The sequence below is a fragment of the Blennius ocellaris genome, assembly GCF_963422515.1.
Source record: "Blennius ocellaris genome assembly, chromosome: 11".
In the NCBI taxonomy this organism is placed as follows: domain Eukaryota; kingdom Metazoa; phylum Chordata; class Actinopteri; order Blenniiformes; family Blenniidae; genus Blennius; species Blennius ocellaris.
In genome coordinates this window covers 20,252,789-20,274,728 of record NC_137660.1, presented here as the reverse complement: position 1 = coordinate 20,274,728, position 21,940 = coordinate 20,252,789, and the positions used below count along the sequence as shown (strand labels likewise).

Sequence of the window (21,940 nt, the reverse complement as noted above, 5' to 3'; positions counted from 1 at the left end):
TGCAGGAAATATAATAGATCGAATAAAATAATAAAATACACAACAGCAAACAATGATAAGTTGCATTTCTATTTATGAAGAATCATGCAGACAGAATTCGACTTTCAAAACATTGTTTATGGACCCCCAACTACCATTTCTAATATATTTTTAATGTCAAAGTCATTAGGAAGACTGACAACAACCAGAAAGTGTTAATTAACCTGAGACAAAGTGTGTGATCTGATCTGATGTGTTAACAGTTTGACTCATTCGTTTACATCGTGTTTTGTCGACTCTGCAGGTAAAGTAGCTTTAAAGGGAATGCATTTACAAGAATTCTGTCCAAATTACAATTTGACACAATATATCAAAAATATTAAACCAACCAGATTAAAAAAAAAAAAAAGAAGATCATACAACCAGATCTATGTCTCTCCTTACCTACTGTTTACTTTATGTGTATTGACTTTATCCTTCCCATATATCACGAGGCAATCCTCTCAAATTCCCCTGGCCATGGTACTGAGGACGCAGTGAATCCTTTTCAAGAGGAGGGAGGTTGCCTAAGTTGTAATCCAAGGTCTGGAGCGTCTTTATTTTTCCAAAGCAAAGGGATAAGTTTCAATGAGCCTAGGCGACTGGAGGACGGGAGACGTTATACTGTGGAGATTGGGCTGAGTACTTTGATCAATAAATGTTTGTAATGCATGCTTGTGGTCCTCTGGTCAAAAATATGTTGGTCGAGTTCCAACAGTTTGCTGGCTGAGCCTCATTGTGCAGAATTATAATGAATTTTCACATACATCATATTATTTCAGGCCTAATAAGTTTTCTAATTTTAATGTATGGTGCTGGAAACGTGACTTACAATATTCCAGTTAGTTTGAAAGTCTGCCCCAATAAAAACCTACATCAGTACCCAACCTCATAACAGGGACTTTTAGTATTTTGAGGGACATTGTAACTTTTTGTATAAAACTCATAAGAAAAAATAATTCAAAAAGTTAAGTTTCTTAGTATATTTATTGTATTTGAAAAGACTAAATACTTCAGATAAAAGCATTCTTAGAATGATATGCTCGAGAAGTGAAAACATAGCGTATTTTCCATAATATTCCAACACGATCGATAAAAATGAAACAATTAGACCCCGACTGTTTCCTTCACTTGAAAAGCAGACAAATCTGCACCATCTCTTTTTCCACTGAACCGAACAACTCCTTTCCTTGTTTTAGTGCACAGAAACAGCAACTATAGAGGGAAGGTCAACAACAAAGTGCGTCCTTGGCTATCACTGCAGTTTTGAGTTATTCAACAGTTTACATTCCAGTCAACAGAAACAGTTGGGTCTGTTTATATGCTGTAAACAATTCTATCCAACAGGTTGAAAACTGTAAATCTAGTTCACTGTAGACTATTTCATAAGAAAAATCACATTTCTCTTACACAGAAGTGAATAAGAATGTTATGTATGATTCAGATCATTGGTTTTTAAAGTGCGGGGTGGGATTTGGCTCCATTGGGAGGGACAAGAGGGCTTCAGGTGGCTGTGGAAGGACAAATTCAAATTCTTTTTGGTTTTTCATCAAGTCAAGTCATTGTGAAGAGATAAGTTGAGGATCAAACTATAAATGATTCCATTAAAAGACACACAATTTTAATTGATTGCAGGTGTGATATGGATTAATTGAAATGATGAAAAAAACTTGAGCGCAAAACTGGTGTACTAGTCACAAACTGTAAAGACTTTAGCAGATGTTTCTATTTTAAACCATGCAAAAACACAAGCAAACAATATGCATAATAATATTAACTTTACTTTTATTCAACAATGCCCCCCCTCCCCTTCCCAAGGTTTGGTCACAATTTGCAAAGTTGTAATTTTTGCAATAACAATATATTGAATACAATAAATACATGTTTTGCACAGCCATTACATAACACTATCACACTGCGTCTGCCTTAGGTTGGCATTCATTACAGTCTGGCGGCTCAGCATCATGTGAAGAAAGCAGCAATTAAGACTGATGGCTACTTTACGAGTGAGGTGGATGGATCTTGACTCTGACACTCTGAGAAGAGGCTTGGATCATATATTAGGCAACACAGGAAGCTGAGCCAGGGCACGAGCCAGGGCACGAGCCATGGGCACCTGAAAGTCCCAGATTAACTTACCCAGGCTGTAAATTGATTAACTGGATGTACTGAAGTAATTTGCTGCAAACACATGTATACTTAATAAGGTCAAAAAAGATGAACCACAGCGAAAGTGTTGAGAATCTGATTGGCTCACTCTATATTGTCTTTACATGGTGCATATTCTCTCTTGGCATCATGTAACTGTATCTGCATCTGCATAATTTGTATGTATTGCAAAATTGAATACCCCAAATCCTTGATAGAAATGTTCTATACTCCCATGTACCTCTGCATAGGAGTAAATGCTGAAGTTAGATATGTTTTATGAAAACATCTGCACAATAGATGTTTCTATTTCTTGGATAAAAATGCTGCACACGGTGCATCTAAACTTTTCCAGACTGTCTGGCTCTGCACATCAACACTGTTCAGGTGACTTGGAAACTTTTCTTGCCTTGGATTCCTCCACAAATACAGCAACATAATAGGGCGTCTTCTACCGAATTTCATGTATAAAATAAACAAATGCTGTCATCAGCAAAGAGAAACACATTGTCTCTGTTGTTTTTCCAGACAAACATGTTTAATTTTCACCTTATATTGCAGGAATAAATTCAATGGTAACTGTCTGTAGAAATCTTGTTTATCTTACCCTCTATCTTTCCCCACTCACCTCTACCTTCAATTTATTCCTTTATCTTCCCTCCTCTCTCTCCCTCTTAGTATCACGTGTGCCTCAGTGGTAAGTACTGCAAGCTTACAGGAACACTTTATGAGTTTGAGCCTTCAGTAAGTAGTTCAGGTCCTTCAGATGCAGGACCAACACGCGTAAGAACTTTTCATCCATGGGGCGTCACAACCATGAAGTCATATGCAGTGAAATGTTTTTTAAAATATATTTTGTATTTCTTATTTACATACACTGATCAGAGGCATACCTCTTGTTTTGTCTTTTATATGTGCATGCTAGAAAAACATTACATCCTGCTTCTGGCGATGTGTGTACAAAAGCTGACAGTCTTAAAGCTCTAAAATCCAGCAGTATTTTTGGATCACACATAATCTTTAGTCTTTGCAATATTTTCTTTCCTCTTTACAAACTGTTCCTCGAGAAGCACATTTATCATTGTGTGGAAACTCTGCATCACATGATTGCTTTTTGACCAGTGCTAATATTGTTGCTTCCAGTTCAGCTTCTCCCCCCCACTCTCTGGCCTATTTTATTGGAAGGGTGCCCACCTCTGAGTTTAAATGCTGATTTATGTTGTTCTATTCTTGACTTTGTGCGGGTGTGTGTGTGTGTGTGTGTGTGTGTGTGTGTGTGTGTGTGTGTGTGTGTGTGTGTGTGTGTGTGTGTGTGTGTGTGTGTGTGTGTGTGTGTGTGTGTGTGTGTGTGTGTGTGTGTGTGTGTGTGTGTGCGCGTGTGTAATGTAAGATCTCAGTTATACCAAGTTAATGGGATATCTGGTGCTTCAAAGATCTTTATAGAAAAGCACAGAAAAAGAAACCAGGCCATATTTGAGGTTGCCTGCAAGTCATACCAGTCAAATCTATATTCCTTCAATTATCTTCCCAAAAGGATGTTCAGACGTTTTATCTGACATTCTATCTCTTTTATAGAGCAGTAAAGAAAACTTAACAAGTAACTTTAACCTCAAACACTTAAACCAAACATCAAACATACCCTTGAAGCATTCAATAACAGTCAGTCTTGTAAGGGAACGGCCCGCCTTCTTCCTAATCGTCCAATCAGATACGAGGAGAGAGCAGCGCGTGACTTCCTGTCTCCGGCTTCCTGTCAGAGCAGCCATGGTAAACATTGTTTTTAATTGTCTATTGCTGTTTTCTTTCTAGATAATACGCTTAAACTCACACACAGAAGGGGCTGAAATATTTAGAGATGCACTGTATGATGATTTACTTCAGCATTGTCGATGTTCACTGCTTTTCACGGGTTAGAATGCTATGCTAGTAGCATGTAAACATAGGCGTCGGAGGCTAATTTACAGCTTTAAGACATAGTTCTGTTTCTGTGCTGTAAATAAACTAATGCAACGCACTGTTTATGATAGCGGTTCCGGTTTTGTGGAGATTTGGATTGCCCTGACTGGGTACTCGCCGAGATCAGCACATTGTCCAAAATTGTAAGTACAAACGTCCTGCACGTGATCATTCCAGCGAAGTGTTTTCATTGTGTTTAGTGTTGATGTTTATCCTCGTGTCTCCTTATTAATACAACAGTCAAGTGTCAAGATGAAACTGCTCTGTGGTCAGGTGCTGAAAGATTTGCTTGGGGAAGGTATTGATGTAAGTTGATCTGCACGCTCTGTTCCCACTGTTCGTTTTCTTCTTCTTCACACAAACACATTTATATCAGTGCTGCTTTCTTTTTTTGTTTCCAGTATGATAAAGTCACAAAACTCACCGCAGATGCAAAGTTTGGTAAGTCTCTGTATTTCTCATTCTCAATCAGAATCGTAATACTGCAAGGGCAAAAAAACTTGCACAATACACATATCATAAAATACTGGCTGAACTGTGATGAAGTATATTCCCATGCTCTGTAGATGAATACTCTGCAAATGACAGAATGTTAGATATGAAACAGTCATCATTGTTAATGTGCCCATACATATTCAGACTATATTTCCCTGTGACCAAAAGGAAACTCATCAGGTTTCCATTTACTCTCTCATAGCAAATTATGGGCTCTTAGTATAATGAAATACATTTATTTGCAGAATAAATTGGCTCCAACTATCAAATATGTATAATTGGGTGGAAGGAACAACCAAACATTTGCCTTTTAATGTATTACCATAAGAAAAGTACCTTAAAATGATTCTGAGTAAAGCAGTTTCTGAATAAATGTCCAAGGCTTTTTTTTTCACATCTGAATGTCCTGTGTAGGATTGTTTTTTGTGTGTTTTTGTCAGATGATACACTGCTGCTTCATTGATTCTTCTTACAGAAAGTGGAGATATTAAAGCGAGCATAGCAGTGCTTAGTTTCATTCTGTCCAGCGCTGCAAAGCATGATGTGGATAGTGAGTCTCTTTCCAGTGAGCTGCAACAACTTGGTTTGCCTAAAGGTTAGTTCCTCTGACTGTTTCCCACGTTTGGAATTTTTAATGTGTTACATAATGTGCTCATTATATGTGCACAGATCTATTTTGGAGCTTGTGCCTTGAGCAAGGACGGACTGCTTTTTAAACAATCAAAAAAAATTCATCTGACCTTCTAAATCTGACTAAACTCTCTTTGATATATCGGAACTGCACCTCCTTTTAATCTGAATCTAATCTTGTTGAACATGTATGTCATGTCATGTAACCGCTCATGAAAATAGAAAACCATATTTGCATAAAGAATGAAAATCCCAAAATATACCAGCGTCCAGTTTATTCATATGGTCATGAATGTTACTGCCAGAATTGCCTCAATTCAAACAAAATAAACATACAGGACTCCTCGTAAACCGCTGCTACTTTTTTGGGCCCTTTTTGTATCTTGTAATTGTTTACAAAATAAGATGCTACACAACCTTGGCTGTCAGAGTATAACACAAGGGTAACATAAGGGTGCCAGAGTACCTGACTCTGTTCACATCCACGTCCTGTTGGGATCATGTCACCAACTTCCAGGGCACTTTATTCCTTTTCAGTCAAAATAAACATGGGCTGCATGTTTGCGTTGGTTTTCTCTACTGCAGAATACATTTGGAGACAATCATTTCCTGCTGGTGTGAAATAATGGACAACCATTATATTACACCTGCCTTAAACTGTTGTACAGGAGCATGTTAAAATATGTGTCCTTGAAAATCAATATTGACTATAAACACATGATTGCTTCTTCAGAACACACCATGGGACTGTGCAAATCATATGAAGACAAACACTCTGCGCTCCAAGACAAACTGAGAGAAACAAGCCTAAGGTGTAAGTATTTCTGTCCTCTCTGCCCCCTGCTGACTGAGCGCTGAGCACGGATCCTCTAATTCTGCTCCGTAATGAATTTCAGTGAGTCGACTGGAGAATGTGTCCTGGCGCGTTGACTATACTCTGAGCTCCAGTGAGCTGAACGAGGTGAATGAGCCGGAGATTCACCTGAAACTGCAGACAAAGGGTACAGACTCACGTTCCACAAATACAACCGTCGTCACCGTCTCTGCAGACAAGTTCCGGGTCCTGCTCACTGGTCAGTTTTACACTTTAAAAGTATTTTCTCACGTAAAAAAATAAAATAAAATCTTTACACACTTTTGAAATGAGCTTGATTTGTGCTATATTAATAATCTGTATATTTGTGTTTTTACAGAGTTGAAACAAGCCCAGGCTATGATGAATGCACTATAATGAAGAATAAAGCCTGGGGAGTGAAAGGGCTGACATCAAATGAGCTCATTGAAATTGTGTTAATAAAGTTACTGAACCATACATCATATTGGGGGGGTGCGGTTGCTTTGTGTTGTGGGTGTAACCAGCCATTCATCCACTGTCTTTTCTGTTCATCCTTTAAAGTTCTGCAGAATAAAGCTGGTTTAGCTCATTGATCATTGCGAACGGCTCTGTGATTAGTCACAAGAAGAAATACTGAGAGGTTTAATCGTGTACAGTACTGTAATTAATTTTTCAGATTTTACATTCATGCATAAAGCATTTTGTTGTCTCGTTTGATTGTGTATGTTTGGGTCGTGTGTTTAGAAATAAACTGTAAAACCCTGATGAATGCCTCTCGTTTCTGCATGAATATCCCATCATGCATCGCGTTTCTCCGTAAATATTCTCCAGCTTAATATTCTTCAGCTGAAGAGTTTTGCACGACACTAAAGTTTAATGTTTGTCTGCTGTTGACAAATTATTGCACAACGCGGCTTAAAATCCCACATTTTATTAAATACATTACCCGAACCAGACGAGATCTTGAGCAGCTCGTGGATCTCGCGAGATTTCCTTCTGAAGGCGCGACACGCGGTGTGATTGTACAACTTGTTTTGTAACACGCATGTTGTGAAACCACTGGTGGTCGAGTCTTACCTGCTCAATGCAGCCGCACACTGACTCGTGCCGAGCAGAGCCCCACTGCACCGTGCTGACTCTGTGCAATTTCACTTCACGGTGATTCTTCTACCTGCTTCAGGTACGTCGTGCACTTGTGAAATGAATTAAAGTATCAATGTTCCTGTCGTTACCTTGAACTCAACATATTGCAACGCACTCAAACGTCCCTGTGCTGAGATCAGGCTATTTACTGGAGGTGTCATGAGGGATGCAGTGTTTATTTGGCTGTTGTGAATTCAGTGTATTGTAGAGTGTCATGTTATCTAAGTAAAGCTGAATAAAATGTGCTTTATTCGTTATGTGTGTGGACTGGGCCCTTATTTGGCCCTTATTTATCGTAATATAGATATTTAAGTTTATACATCTCTTATTATGGTGGGGTTATTGAAGTTTGAATCATTGAATTAAATTGAATTTTAATTACACAGGTGCAAATACAAAGCAGACATTTCTGGGCACTTTTTACATAGAAGAAGTCAATTCCACATTTAGCAAGCATAAGAAATGGACCAACATCCCTTTAACAGGAAAAACTTTGCAGAACTGGTCACAGAGGTGATGGAATTTTATCAACGAATGATCATATTTTCCAGTCTCTTAATGCATTGTGATGGGTGGGACTAAGGGTTTGGGTGGGTTAGGTAACCCTTCCCCACCCTGCCCCTGCCTGAACTTGTTCCATCACTGACGTGAACAGTTACATGTTGTAGTTATGAACATATTTTCTTATGCAATCAGTGCTTCACTCTTTGCAGTTACACCAGTTTTGCTCACCCCAGCAAAATGCCCGAGGGACCGGAGCTCCACCTGGCCAGCCAGTTCGTGAACAAAATGTGCGCTGGGGTTGTGTTCAGTGGTCCCGTCATAAAATCGGAGGTCAGCAAAAGTCCAGATGTGTCCTTCAACTGTGACGCCTATCGCATCACAGCCGCTTCCAGAGGAAAGGAGGTGAAGCTCACGTTGACGCCCATGAAGACTGACGAGCCAAAACAGAAAGTGAGGACAGGACAAGCGGATGAACCGATGGACATTGTCTTTCGCTTCGGGATGTCGGGCTTTTTCCGCTTCACGGGAGAGGATGAGCTGCCCAAGCATGCCCACCTGCGTTTTTACACCCAAGAGAAGCCGTGCAGAGTGCTGAGCTATGTGGATGCACGCAGGTTTGGCAGCTGGCAGCCCAATGGGACGTGGCAGGCGGGCAGAGGACCCTGCATCATGTTTGAGTACAAAAGCTTCAGGTTCGTAGTGCCAAGCGTCGCTTCGTCCACCCAAGCGAAACAGCAGTGTCGCTCTAACTCGTCCAAATCTTTTCACAGGGAGAATGTATTGTCCCACCTTTCTGACCGCGCTTTCGACAAGCCCATCTGTGAAGTCCTGCTCAATCAGAAGTACTTCAACGGTATCGGGAACTACTTGAGGGCTGAAATCCTTTTCAGGTGATGAACATGCACCAACAGGATAAAGACCTGTATGAGGAATACACCCGTACTGGGTTGATCTGTTAATGGTTCCTTTTAATTGTAAAGCTGTTTTAGATTAGCGAATCTCCGGACAGTAGACGGACAGTCACACACTCACATTCACATTTTTATTTAGGGTCACCAATTGCCCTCAATGTCTTTTGTCTGTGGGAGGAAACTGGCGCAACTGGCAGAGGAAGAACATGCAAACTCCAGTGAAGCACTGAAATTTTGGCACAAAGGCCACCGTGTGGCCCGAAGTAAACCTGCTGCCGTCTAAAATGATAGATTCTTTTAATAAATATTTGTTTTATCTATCAACTGCCAAGGACAGGTTGTTCCTGTAGCAACTGCTTATAGTGACAAGTTGTCTCAAATTCTTATTTAGTTGCAAATTAACTTTCTAAATAATTCAGGGTGACTACTGTGCCGCAGAAATCCCTGGCTTGTGTTAGATTGTCTTTCTTGTCCAACAATAACCCATCCATTAGATTCCACTGAAACTCCATGAAACGGCACACTAAACTAAGAAATTACCACAAAAAAAAAGCAGAAGTGTCACAATTTGAAAGGGAGTGACTTTCGTGTACCTTTTGCTGACTGGATGGGATCTCGCTGTTCCAAGAGGTCACAACTGAAGGGAGAAAGTAAAAAGACTTCAAAAAAGATTTCTGACGAAAATTGTGCGAAAATAAAAACACCCACTGCCAGGCCTCTCTGACTGGAAGGGTGGGACACAGAGTTGCAGGAATGCTCCTCCGTGGGACAAACCACAACTGCCCCTTTGTATTGTTGGCCTCTTTGAACAAACTAGTAAAACATTGTTGAAGTAAATATCTAAGCTGCGATTTTTAGTCGTGGACTGTATCACTGAGGTCTGCTCATAGTACTGATATAGCCACTAACCACTGTGCCTTTCTGCAGGAAGAAGAACATAAAATGTGCTATAATTTTACACTAAATCACTTATTAGTGGTTAGTTTAGTTTTTGTTTGAATATTTGAAAGTAGTCCCACTGATGTGGTCCAATCCAATTTCAATGAAATGCATGTCATTATAACTCGGACATATTTAGAATATTATAATAGTAGCCTGGAATTTTGTAATGTTGTTGGCTATAATGAGCCTCACTCTCCTTAATTCTCTAAAGTCTACTCCTTCTGAGGTTCTAGCTTGAAGAAAAAAATCTGTTTTAATGGGTTCAAAATTGTTATCAAAACAAACAGAACCAGTATCAACACCTCCTGAGTTTGAAGGTCAGTTTATTTCAGTTATGAACTGCCTACTAAGAAGATTTCCTGTGGGAAACACAAGTGACTCACTGAAAACAATAGACATTTTGTTTGATAAAAGAATGGGCCTAGGATACTGTATCTCTTTGTTTTAACAGATTGAATATCCCACCGTTTGTGTCTGCACGGACAGCACTGGAAGGCCTTGAGTCAGAGGATTTATGTGAAAACATGAAGCCGCCGAAGAATGAGACCACAGACATCAGGGTGACTTGGCCCAGACAGAAATACTTGTTTTTAACCAGCAACTGAATCTAACCATTGTATGACAGCATCTTTCTTCATTATTCCCAAAAAGTCTTCAGGGACGGGAAAAAAGAAAAAGGTGAAAGAGGAGACGGGTGACCTGCTCAGACTCTGTCATACAGTACCTCTGGAGGTGGTGAGCCTTGGTGGGTTTACCGCCTGCTTCGTTTCAGTTTGCGTTCATGTTAAATGAAAAGGCTTTACTCGCATGCTGAAATAATGCTGTCATATCTGGAGAAATGTCTCCACTTTACTGACACAAAGGTGATTTCTTTTGATTTATGTCATATCCACAGATATATTTAAACCATTTTCTGTTTAGTTTTAGCTTATTAATCATGAAAATCAAAAATAAAATATTAGAATATTTCACCAGATCAGTATTTGAATTTTTTTAACCATAGGTGATAATAATGGCTGAGTTGGTAGAGTGGGTTGCCTCTCAACTGGAAGGCTGTGGGTTTGATCCCCCATTTGTCCAGATGTCGGCGTGTGCTTAAGCAAGACACTGAAGTTCTGAACCCCAAATTCCATCCCAGTAGATGGACTTGTTCTATGTTTTGAAATAATTGGCACAACAAGGAACTTTAAATATTCCACTTTTTTTAGATGTACCTGTATAGACTTAAAATGATAAAACATTAAGATTTTAATTGAGATATTTATGAGTGGGTGGTTGCTGTATTTCTTTATACTAAGTTATAGACGATTGTTTATTTTTCACTTGTACCTTAAGATATAAAAGTAAGGATGTTATTGCAAAAAATTATATTTATATATAGACAAAAATTCATAGCTTATGTGCAATTAATCTATAGTGTGGATGCTTAATTGAAACTGATTGAAATTATGGGATAAAAGTACTTTTCTATTGTATTGTAGTTTTTTTTGATGCACCTGTGTTTTGTGTTTCAGGTGGAAAAGGTTATGACCCTGAGAAGTCAGATTACTCTGCCTTTCAGGCCTGGCTGCAATGTTACTACGTGGACGGCATGAAGTCAGCAAGGGACCATAATGGCAGGACTATGTGGTTCAAGGTGGGTGTGTCTCAAAATCAGGTATTTTACCCTTCAGTCAGATTAGAGTATCAATAATACCATTTTTTTTCCCAATTTCAGGGAGATCCCGGCCCTATGGCACCAAAAGGTAAATAAGTTTTCTTCATGAGGCTGAACATCTCGGCTGAATCGAACCAGACAATGTTTTTTTTTTCTTTCTTACAAGACTCAAAGTCTCCCAAGCCAAAAAAGAGGGTAAAGAAAGAAGATGACCACGATTACACAGATAAGAAAAAGGTAAGCCTGAACATGAGTGTCTTGTTTGAAAACTGGTGACTTTTGCAGCTCTGAACCTGTATTTGTGTTTGATTAGGTGGCCAAAGTTCGCTCTGAAAGCACAACAAAGATCAAACAGGAACGTGTGACCAAAACACCCAAGAAGGAAAAAAAGGATGCCGGCAGAAGGGAAAGAAAACCAACAAGGGAAAAGACTCAGCGAGTAAACACACCACAGAAAGAAGCTAAATCAGACATGCAGAGGAGAAAAAGCACCAGTACGGAGCCAACTGCAGGTCAGATCCTGACATTTTCCCCAAATAAAATATTTTTCAATCATTTGGAATTTTAACCTGGAATGTATTTGTGTCTTAGGAGTCGCTGCTTCAGCACCACAGAGGAGAAGCCTGAGACTGTCCAGATAAAACAAAGGGGACGCACCACTGTGTGGGAAGGTTTTATTCTTTTATACTGTAAAATCTTTTTAATAAAATTTCTCTCGAAAAAAAAATGTAAAAAGTGTTTGAGTTCATACAAAATAATCAGTCAATTCTTTTGTTTTGATGCACCACTTTTTAACCTCTTATTTGTTTTTGGTCGTCTCCCACGTCATCGACTCCCCTGAAACTTGGTGAAACGGCACATCACGGTATGAAATTACAAGATCAGCAGAAGTGTCACAATTTGAAAGGGAGTGAACTTCAGCGCGATCCCCTCTGGTGTGACTTGTGCTTGCTGGGTGGGGTCTCGCCGCTCCAGGAGATCACAACTGAAAACGAGTTTCACTGTTAGTAAAACAAATACAGCAAAAGAGACTTCAGGGCGAAACGATGTGGAAAATAGAAACACCCACGGCCAGGCCTCTCTGACTGGAAGCGTGGTGCGCAGTGTCGCGGCGACGCTGCCCCCATGGGACTCGTACAGACGAACCACGAGCGCCCCCGCTTTGTCCTCGGCCTGTCACGACAAGTAAAGAGTAATTGGATGGAAAGTGCACTCGAAGCACTTTCACCCAACGCTTGTTTGTAGTGTCGATACCTGTTTAACGGTCTCAAGTATGACGGCCTCAGAGCTCACAGAAAAGGCACTGAAGGGTGCCGAGTCAGAGCTGCACTGTAGAAACCTCAGAGGGAAGTTGAGGTTGTGCGCACACCGAATGACAGAAGCATCCTGGAAAGAGCCTGCACAGCAAAAATTTTAAATAAAAAAAAAATCACAGTCCACCCAATCCACATGGAGTATGCTTATACATCTAAATAAATGTTTATGTAATGTGTTGACAGCTATTTCAGCACATCAGGAGTGTGGTTAAAATGTACCTGAATGTGGCATGATTGCATATGTGAACTGATGAGTTCCCATGTCTGCAGTGACATCTGGGGCCTTGGGCGCTCTCAGCCTGAAACAAAAAGGTATTTACAGTCAGACGCAAGAAGTATTTATATCAGGTGCAGCTCAATGCATCACATTAGTGCAGGTTTATATGAATGATGGGGGGGACCTCACAGAGAAAGTGTCATGGTGTTCTCGTAAACAGAATAACCGTATTTGCAGTCGTTCAGCAGAGCAACTCCAAAGTTATGTTCCGACAGGTCGGCCCATTTGTGACCCCAAACCTGAGAAAAACAAGACAAAATAAATGCAAAGATGATGCGGGTTATTAAAAAAAAAGATACAGCAGTGTGCAAACGTGAGACATATTGAATAGAAATGCAACTCCAGCACGCAATGCAAACGAGACAACGTGATTGGTCCCAGATTTAATCGGCACAATAATCTCAATCATAAACCTACATCTGCCAAAAGTACTCGTATTCTTCACTTAACATTAGATACGTGTGTAAAAAAAAAAAAAAAAAAACGAAAAGGTGAACTTGTAGTTCTAAAATATAATGAAATAAAATGATAAAAAGGGATTTTTGACATTGATACACAATGATATTTTAATACACCTTAAATAACTAAAGTTTGAATAGTATGCATGTCTTAAACATTGTTAATGACAGATGAGAACTACATTTTCTCAAGAAAAAGGGCAATAACCTGGCCGGGTTTTTTTTTATTTTTGGAACTGTGTCACCAAGTTTCCTGGATCAATTCGCTGTCATGCTGAATCATCATCTGCAGAGGTAAAAGAAGCAACGAGACACTCTGGAAAATGTAAGGAGGAAGTAGAGGTAATTGTGTTCGACTGGAGGCAGTCCTGATATAAACATCAAGGAGTCTGCTTTGGCGTCATATTTCTGTGATCTACACCCACAGAAAGACTCGTTTCAAAAACATTCTGTGCTTTAAGAAAGAACGGATGCAGTCTTGATGGTCATGCAAAATACTAACATGTATTCCGTTTATTTACACTCCACTGTAGTAATTGGGACTTCTTATTAAGTGTGGGTGTTTTTATTGTGTAAAGCATATTACTCTTGTTTAAAGAGTGTTGGCTTTTGGGTCTGGAACTGATGCCCATCAGGATTAACACGCATCTGAAGGGACAAACCTCAAACCTGGCCCAGTCCCATGAAGTGTTTCTGTGTGTGGGTCTCTGCAGGTGACCAAACTGGATCTCATACGTCGCGTTGGGACTGCGAACTCGCACGGGAAACTCCACCTTGAGAAACTTGTGCGACTCTGCCCATTGCACCTGAAATTGGAACATGCGGCAAAAATATATTTTTTTTAATTTGCATTTATGTTTTTTGTCATTTGAGGCGCTTCAATGTTTGTGACAAACATGCTTCACTTTTCTCTAATTTAAGCTTGATGATACAAAACTAGATCCTTGGCGTGTACCTCCGTGTTGAACTTAATGTAAGGACAGGCGGCATCCATGATGATCTCCTGTGTGATGGAGCTTTTATCACTGATCCTGAGGGTGAAGCTCACGCTGCCACGCAGCCCACCGGAGGACACCACGCGGACAGGCTGCACCACCTCCTGCACCGGCTTCCTATTAAGTTACCGGTTAGCCCCATGCTATCAAACTCATGAACATAATGATGCTTTTCAAATTGTCAAAAGACTCTTATTCCACGTAAGTGTCATGAACATGGCTGAAACCTTGTCTGGAGGTGATAGTCCATCACATCCCAAGCATCCCAGTACAGAGGGACGTCATCGAATATGACGAACTGGTTCCCGTAGGAGCCGTCAGAGATGGTTTCTCTGCAACAGGGGGATGACGCAGATACAAGCGCGTCACAAACGATTTCAATATTTTATAACAACTAAGTATTTCAGTGTCACTGCTTTAATTATAATATGTGAAACGGATTGTACCTGTCATCGATTACAACAGCAACGGTGGACAATAAATAAACGTCCCATATGTGGTCTTAAAGTACCTGTTTGAACTGATTAAGTGCAGCGAGGCCAAAGTGCCGTCTTTGTTTACGACGGTCTGCAAGATCCCGTTCTCCATGAACACGGTGCCATCTGCCTGCAGCGTGATGCAACCAATCAGCCAGTTTAAATGACAACGCAACTGAACGAAATGGCCCGTTGACGTACCTGTACAGTGACGGAGACGGGCGTCGCAGGCTGTGTGGGTCGAACGGGAGAGACGCCGACGCTGGGAACGCTCACCAAAGCTGCAGGGCCACGGAGAACGCAGAGCATCAAATACCTGGACGCGTTTTCACAGGGTTACAACATGAACATTGTTAGTAATCAGACATACCAAGGCCAGGTTTCCCTTTGCCGTCTTGGATCTGGATGACTTCGCTGCGCTCCCATGGCAGGGAGTTAAATACACCGGGGGAGCTCCCGTTTGCACCCAAGACTTGGCAGGCATTCTTCAGAAGTGTAGCACCAACGCAGCGAATATCTGGGATAGGGTGGATGAACATTAGACTCCTGCATTCCTGTTTGAAATAAACATCTGCTGTGCGACAGACTTCACCTTCATAATACTTAAGTGCATCTTCCACAACCAGCTGGATGCAGCTGCCAGGTATCACATCGTGGAACTGGTTTAACAGAAGCAGCCTGAAAATTAGAAAATTGATTTTTGCTTTATATGAATAGTGAAAGCACGGTGTTTTATTATTATAATTTTTTTTTATTTTTTTTAAACAAACATAAAACCTCCAGATCTCCCGTAGCTTTTCCACAGGATACAGGAAAGTCCTGTCGCGGCACAGTGCCAAGCTGCTGGCTATCTCGACATCATGAATCAGAGCCTCACACTGGCGGTTTCCTCGTTTGATCTGGGGGAAAGAAAACAGGCAAGAGAGAAAATGAAACAAATTTCAAGAACTTGAAAGAATCAAAGTGCGTTATATAACATAAATGATCATGTAAAGCATAATTTTGAAATGAACAGAAAAATCAAAATAGTTTTGAAATTTATTTTATTTTTTTAAACAGATAATCCTCCAGAATGTCATGCATTTGTATTCAGCCACCCACGTCAACAATTTGTAGTACCACCTTTTACAGCTATAAATCTTTTGTAGCCAGTCTTTACCAGTTCTGTACATATAGAGTCTGTGATTTTTGCCCAATCTTCTTTATAAAATAGCTCAATTTCAGTTACATTAGATGAAAGATCATCTGTGAATAGCAATTTAAATTGGATTCTAACAAATGTACGTTTTGATCTAAACATTTCTATTGCAGCTCTGGCAGCTTTTGAGAGTAATAATAATAAACACACACCAGTAGGTTCCATTAATTTATAACCGAATAAAATATGTGGAAATGCATGTAAAATGAGACAGTTTATGATCGCTATCTTCATAATGTGTGTAAACAGGAGCCACTTCTGTAAGGAGTTAGAACACTTTTTTGACACATCTCATTGTACTTCGTCGTTTCTTAGTCGTTTGTGCTCAACACTCGCACAATTTAGTTTTGCCAAAATTCCCGAGAGGATTGCGATTTGAATTTTTTTTTATTGTACCTGTGCCTGTGTGGTGTACGTGCCATTGTGCAGCTCCAGGAAGAGCTCTCCAGTCCAAGTGCACAACAGGGCAGAGTCGGCGTGCAGCTGAGAGAACAGTTTGGTGGGAGTGGACATCTGGACCCTGAGGAATTACAGACAGACGTGAGTAATGTCAGCTCTGTGGTTACACCTTTGTTCTTCAGGCTGACTAAAACGTGAGTGCATACACAAGCAAGACGTCATAATGAGATCGGTAGGTTAACTCATATCCCAGAATTCAATTCACGAGCCACAGTAAAAGGCTGCTGCCCACACGGTGACACACCACTTTTTATAAACAGCGCCACACAGAGCAGGAAAAGAGGATACAAATGTGTGACTGTGCGTTTCCAGTTCATTTTGGGCTTGGTTATAATCCATGAGTGTTGTGAGGAGGACAGGAACTGACCTTGGGAGTCCATCTGTGTCCTGGACACGGCGCAGTCTGTCCAGCATCAGCTGAGTGGGGCCCCCGCCACCATCCCCGAAGCCAAACAAGGCCGCACTGTGGTTGGCGCGCCCTTTGTCTTTGTTATTCCTCACAGTTTTTAGCAGCTGTGGGCAGAGCGAATGAAGATTTTCAAGAACTATACTTCGAAGCATGTCATGCTTGCGGCGACATCAACTCACCTCTTCGACCTTGCCCTTCATTTCGTAGGAATTTCCAGGAGGGAAGTGGGTTAAAACTCTGGAGCCGTCCAGACCTTCCCAGAAGAATGTGTTGTGCTTTGGGAGAAGGTAAAATGAAACTGAAAAATTTAACTTTTCACCAATTTATGGAGCTTGCGTGTGCTGAGTACTTACAGGAAAGGTGTTGACTAAATTCCAGCTCAGCTTCTGCGTCAAAAAGCTGGAAATGCCACAGCCTTGCATTATCTGAGGAAGCTGAGATGAGTAGCCAAACGTGTCCGGAAGCCAGAACTGGAGATCGGAAAACAAGATCGTTTTGGTTTGCAAATTTTATTCATAAAAAGCTGCATAAAAGTATCTTACGATTGATAAAATGATGCAGACATGCTGAACAACTTTACCTCTTTGCAAAGCATCCCAAACTCCTTGTTAAAGAAGCTCTGGCCCTCCAGAAACTGTCGCACCATGGATTCACCTGAAGGAAGATTGCCATCCTACAAAGAGGAACGACTCATTAGCGCACCTTGATGGAGACGACATGTTAAAAAAAAAAAACAGCCCACATGGCAGAAGGAGCAACAGTGCACTTTGATAGAAAAGGTGAAATATTGTCTACAGGTTCATTTCAAGACTAGATTTACCATTTCCACCCATGTTCCTCCAACTGGAATGAACTGGCCTCTCTTCACGAAATGCTGGATCTTAGAAAAGAGTCCTGGGTACCAGCTCTTTACCCACTCAAACTGCTGTGCCTGCACCAAAAACATTTCAGAAGACTGATCAGATCTGCAGGTGCATGTCAGATCATGTGTGAGGAAGTGAGTTATACTTGTGAGCAGGTAAAGACAAACTCCGGGTTCTTCTCCATTAAATCAACCACCGTCACCCAACTTCGGCCGCATTTACGAATGGTCTCTTCATAGGGCCAGAGCCATGCTGTGGATAGAGTCCAAAATAAGAATGAATCGTACAAACATGTGTACTTTCATTAGATTTGTATTCTGAAAGGTGTTTAAAAAAAAATAAAAAATTCTGGCAACTTTCCTGTAAACTACAAGTTAAATTAGAAGAATTTATGCTCTTTTGGGTGCAAAAGGTAAGTATTGTTGTTTTTATTTATTAGATTTTTTTTAGAGTCGTCCAATTCAAATTCTGTTAAGTAACAAAATGTCTTTTAGATTTTAAAGCCTCATTACTTTGCTACGGTTTTTCACTGTTGCCCAAAACTTTTTCACATCCCTGTATATCCATTAAAAATGTTAATGTAGAAATGTTCTAGACTCAGAAAGTTCAAACAGCAATATATGTTGACATACTGGGTTTAATATCTTTCATTCTTTGTTCATATAATTGGCCCACCTCGCTTAAGTCTATAGAGTGGTAACACTATGTGAACCCAACGAGGTATACAAACAAACTTTGAACTGAACGGTGGATTACGTGACTTAAAGTTTGGACCTGAGTCGATGTGGCAGTGACCCATTGCGTGGACGGTGTGCTGGCTGTCTCCATTTCGCTGGCTGAAGAAGCTCTGAGCCAGACTGCGTGCTCCGGAGAAAGAGCTCGAATCAGAGGGCTCACAGAGGTTGACCATCTCATTGACGGTGAAGAGAGCCTGGTATCCTCGCTGCTCTCCTTCTCCAAGTTCCTGGAAAAAGAAGAGAGGCCACGATTATGGTCTACCATACTCAAAGTTCACGTGTGATGTTGTGTTTCAGGTGGCGGTACCTTAACAATGTCAACGAGCATCTCAAAATCAGTCAGTAGATCTCTCACATCCCTGTTGAATATCACCAGCTCAGCTTTCTGTACAGAAAACGTCCTGTTCGGATCTGGAGCCGCGATCATGGATCCTTGACCAGCCCCAAAAATTCCATTACAGGCCACTTCCACATAGAGCGTGACACTGAGTGACAGTGAGAAATATGAATTAGTTTAATGTCAAAGTGTTGAGTTGGCAATGCATCAACACAGTAGTGAGCTGACCTGTGGGGTTCATCCGCTTTCAGACAGTCAGACAAAATGTAACTCGTCTTTTCACCTTCTTTCGTCAGACCCTGCAAGTCAGAACTCCATCAACACTTTTAATACAACACAACACATCTTTATGAGGCACAAATAAGACTGCTGCGACTTTACTTGCACAGGCTGGCCATCTCTCCAGATCATTGCTTCGCCATCGCTTTCCCACAGAAGATGAACCTCCTTTCCTCTCCAAGACTCTGGGATTTTCAGGGTCACTTTGAACCAGCAGGTCCACCATCTTCAGAAGTCATCAAGCTTGGGTTAGTGCCAAGATCTGACCGGACAAAAGGGTGATAAAACCTGCAAATAGCACTCACGTTGGTCCAAAGGTATCGCCGACTTTATAAGGTGCAAAGTTCTGCTGAGAAGCTTTAGTGAATGGGATTCGTTTAGGAGAAACGAAGTAGACAAGAGTCTCCAGTGGACAGGAATCTCCATAAAGCCTGCAGAGAATCAATGAGGGTTTGCAAGGTAAATCAGTATTTGGTGTGACCAGTCTCTACCTTAATAAGAAGAATCACTTCCTCCCAACTTATATTGTGTGGATGCTGCCCGGGTTACAGCCACCTGTCCGTTCCGGTGACCTTAGGTTGGATAATGTTAAGATCAGGGCTCTGGGATAAGCAATCACTTCCAGGAGATAAATTATGTGAGCTTTAACCCATTGCACAATAGTAAAAAGACATTTCCTAACAGCACTCAAGCCGACAGCTGGCAGATGAAACCACGAATGCTGTCACAGTCGTATTACAGTCCGTTGTATTATGCGCTATGAACGAAAAGACAACAGCTGTTGTATCTGCAGCAGTCCTGTTGTCAGAGACGCCTTACCGTCCTCTCAGATTGCAGTCAGTGAAATAAACGTCAGAGATGAACTTCTCGGCTCTTTCAAACAGTGTGCGCCTGTTCTTCAGCACGGGCCGGTGAAACATCTCGGAAACGGCTGCAGGTTTGCAGCTTTACAGGTGCAACGCCACGAACAGTGTGCACACACAACGCACAAAACAAGACCAAACACTCAAAGCTTCATTCGAGACCCGGAAGTACATGGACGGCTGGCTGCAGTTTCAATAAGCGACCGCTTGATGGCGACACCGCTCAACGACTGGCAACAAAGTCGCTCAGGACAGAAACACATTAGTTCAGGGACGACAATCACGTCTTGAGTTGGCCAAGTTGGTAAAATAGTGCCATAATAACCTTTAAAGCTAACTTTTAAAGTTTTTTATTTGTCGTGGTGCAGAATATGCTGAATAAAAAGGTCTATATTTTCGCAAAAACCAAGTAAATACTAGACAATTTCAACATATTACCAATTTCAACAACACTTTCTGGTGCAAAATACAGTAAAATGTCCCCCAAAACTTTTTTTTCTAATGTTTTTCCATTATGTGTTTATCCATTTTTACAAACTTACCCTGACTTTGAGGCTTTGAGCTACGCCACTGATATCCCAGCCCATGTCTTAAAATGTGTGAAAAAAAAATAATGTACTAAATTTTTTATTTTTTTTAATTAATTAATTTTGTGGTATTTGGCAGGCTGGATTGGCGCCTCTTGTGTGACCGTTTTGGCCCACGGATCTAAAGTTTAACACCCCTGCTGGATGATGTTTTTTCATTAAGGTCATAAGGATCAAGTGTGTGTGCGTGTATGTTTGTGTGTGCAGTCTCATTTGAGCTCAGCTTGGCTGAACCTGTATATATCATAACCAGTGAATATTGCAACCCCAAATATTAATCTTTGTTGTTAAAGCAGACGTTCATTTTTTTAAGCACTTTTAGCAAAACCTCTTATTAACAACTGAAATTAGTTCCATTTCAAATCTTTTGTGCCACAGTGTTTGTTTCTGAACATATGTTGGGGAAGAGCCTGTCACTTCTGTAGCTTTCATTGTGCATATTTTTAATTAATTTTTTTTTACAATTTCTAATGTAATCAGAAAAGGTTGCAACCATCTTTCTGCAAGCAGCTGTTTAACTTGTGGTCTCAGTATTGTGCTATTCTTGTGAATTCCACTGAACTAGTGCACTGGTGAACCCACAGTGCAAGTTGATTTTATTTTCAGAAATTGCAGTCTATTACTATTTTGTAATTTTAAAAATTTGCAATAGTATGTAGGGGTTGGACTGAACTCTCGAGCAGGCCCATCCACTTTATTTTTGACTCCATCTTTGGATAATAATCAATGTGATTAAAATAAAATGTTCTTGCTGCCAGGTTTACTCAGCATTTTATGGTGAAAATACAACAAAATTATAGATTGTGGGTAAGAGTGTGACTGTACAAAGCGCTAAAGAAGAAAAATAGATATAATAGGTTACATATCGAAGTTGATAACTACTTTATTGATAGCTGATATTTACACTCGTTTTACATAAAGAAATAACTTTAAACAACCATTCCACAAATAATACAATCACAAAGCAGGTCAAAATGTAAAGACACGTTTTGTAAATATGGCAGAGGTGTGTAAAGAGTAGCAGCATGCAACAGACACAGAAGACATAAAGGGGATTGAAAATATGAAGAAATATACAAACATGTTTGGAAGAACACTATTGTGATGTATGCGCCTCACAATGCTCTCCTCTTCAGATAAATGCATCTTATCACAGTGTCTTTGATCATGTTTAATCAGACTGAACTATCTGAAAATTACTATTCTTAACTTCAGAAAAGGCAAGTGGGTTATCTCGGGTTTCCTCCCACAGTCCAAAACCATGTTCACTCTCACGTGCCCCTTGGTTTGAACATGACTGTGTCTCTCACTTTATTTGGCTTGCGATGGACTGTCGACCTGCCCAGAGTGAACCCTGCCTTTTTCCATAGTCAGCTGGGATTAACTCCAGAGGTACAGAAGATGGGTGGAGATGGATGGAGAGGACTTCTGAATACATGCTCAGAAA

At 40.6% G+C, this 21,940-nt stretch overlaps 3 protein-coding genes across 3 annotated transcripts; 2 read left to right on the top strand and 1 right to left on the bottom strand.

Annotated features, from left to right (window-relative positions):
- The first annotated feature begins 3,981 nt into the window (after window positions 1-3,981).
- On the top strand, window positions 3,982-6,673 carry commd4 (COMM domain containing 4). The gene is made up of 7 exons (XM_080505473.1): window positions 3,982-4,265; window positions 4,363-4,428; window positions 4,524-4,563; window positions 5,093-5,212; window positions 5,981-6,061; window positions 6,144-6,320; window positions 6,441-6,673. The coding sequence occupies exons 2-7, from the start codon at window positions 4,375-4,377 to the stop codon at window positions 6,476-6,478; spliced, it is 510 nt and encodes a 169-aa protein (XP_080361599.1). The 5' UTR covers window positions 3,982-4,265; window positions 4,363-4,374; the 3' UTR covers window positions 6,479-6,673.
- A 481-nt stretch (window positions 6,674-7,154) lies between these two features.
- On the top strand, window positions 7,155-11,964 carry neil1 (nei-like DNA glycosylase 1). Its single transcript, XM_080504404.1, has 10 exons — window positions 7,155-7,262; window positions 7,939-8,421; window positions 8,500-8,619; window positions 10,034-10,142; window positions 10,234-10,327; window positions 11,097-11,218; window positions 11,300-11,327; window positions 11,406-11,476; window positions 11,553-11,751; window positions 11,831-11,964. Exons 2-10 carry the CDS (start codon window positions 7,967-7,969, stop codon window positions 11,878-11,880), a joined length of 1,248 nt encoding a protein of 415 aa, XP_080360530.1. The 5' UTR covers window positions 7,155-7,262; window positions 7,939-7,966; the 3' UTR covers window positions 11,881-11,964.
- Window positions 11,965-12,091: 127 nt separating this feature from the next.
- man2c1 (mannosidase, alpha, class 2C, member 1) lies at window positions 12,092-20,035 on the bottom strand. Its single transcript, XM_080504402.1, has 26 exons — window positions 19,863-20,035; window positions 19,349-19,474; window positions 19,146-19,269; window positions 18,993-19,063; window positions 18,735-18,912; window positions 18,465-18,654; window positions 17,836-17,942; window positions 17,648-17,758; window positions 17,408-17,500; window positions 17,181-17,297; window positions 17,007-17,102; window positions 16,786-16,931; window positions 16,356-16,479; window positions 15,539-15,660; window positions 15,354-15,439; window positions 15,132-15,278; window positions 14,963-15,042; window positions 14,797-14,891; window positions 14,513-14,617; window positions 14,246-14,402; window positions 13,953-14,096; window positions 12,962-13,071; window positions 12,775-12,854; window positions 12,494-12,636; window positions 12,309-12,412; window positions 12,092-12,224 (listed from the first exon to the last, which is right to left on the bottom strand). The coding sequence occupies exons 1-26, from the start codon at window positions 19,961-19,963 to the stop codon at window positions 12,113-12,115; spliced, it is 3,069 nt and encodes a 1,022-aa protein (XP_080360528.1). The 5' UTR covers window positions 19,964-20,035; the 3' UTR covers window positions 12,092-12,112.
- Between the last annotated feature and the right edge of the window lie 1,905 nt (window positions 20,036-21,940).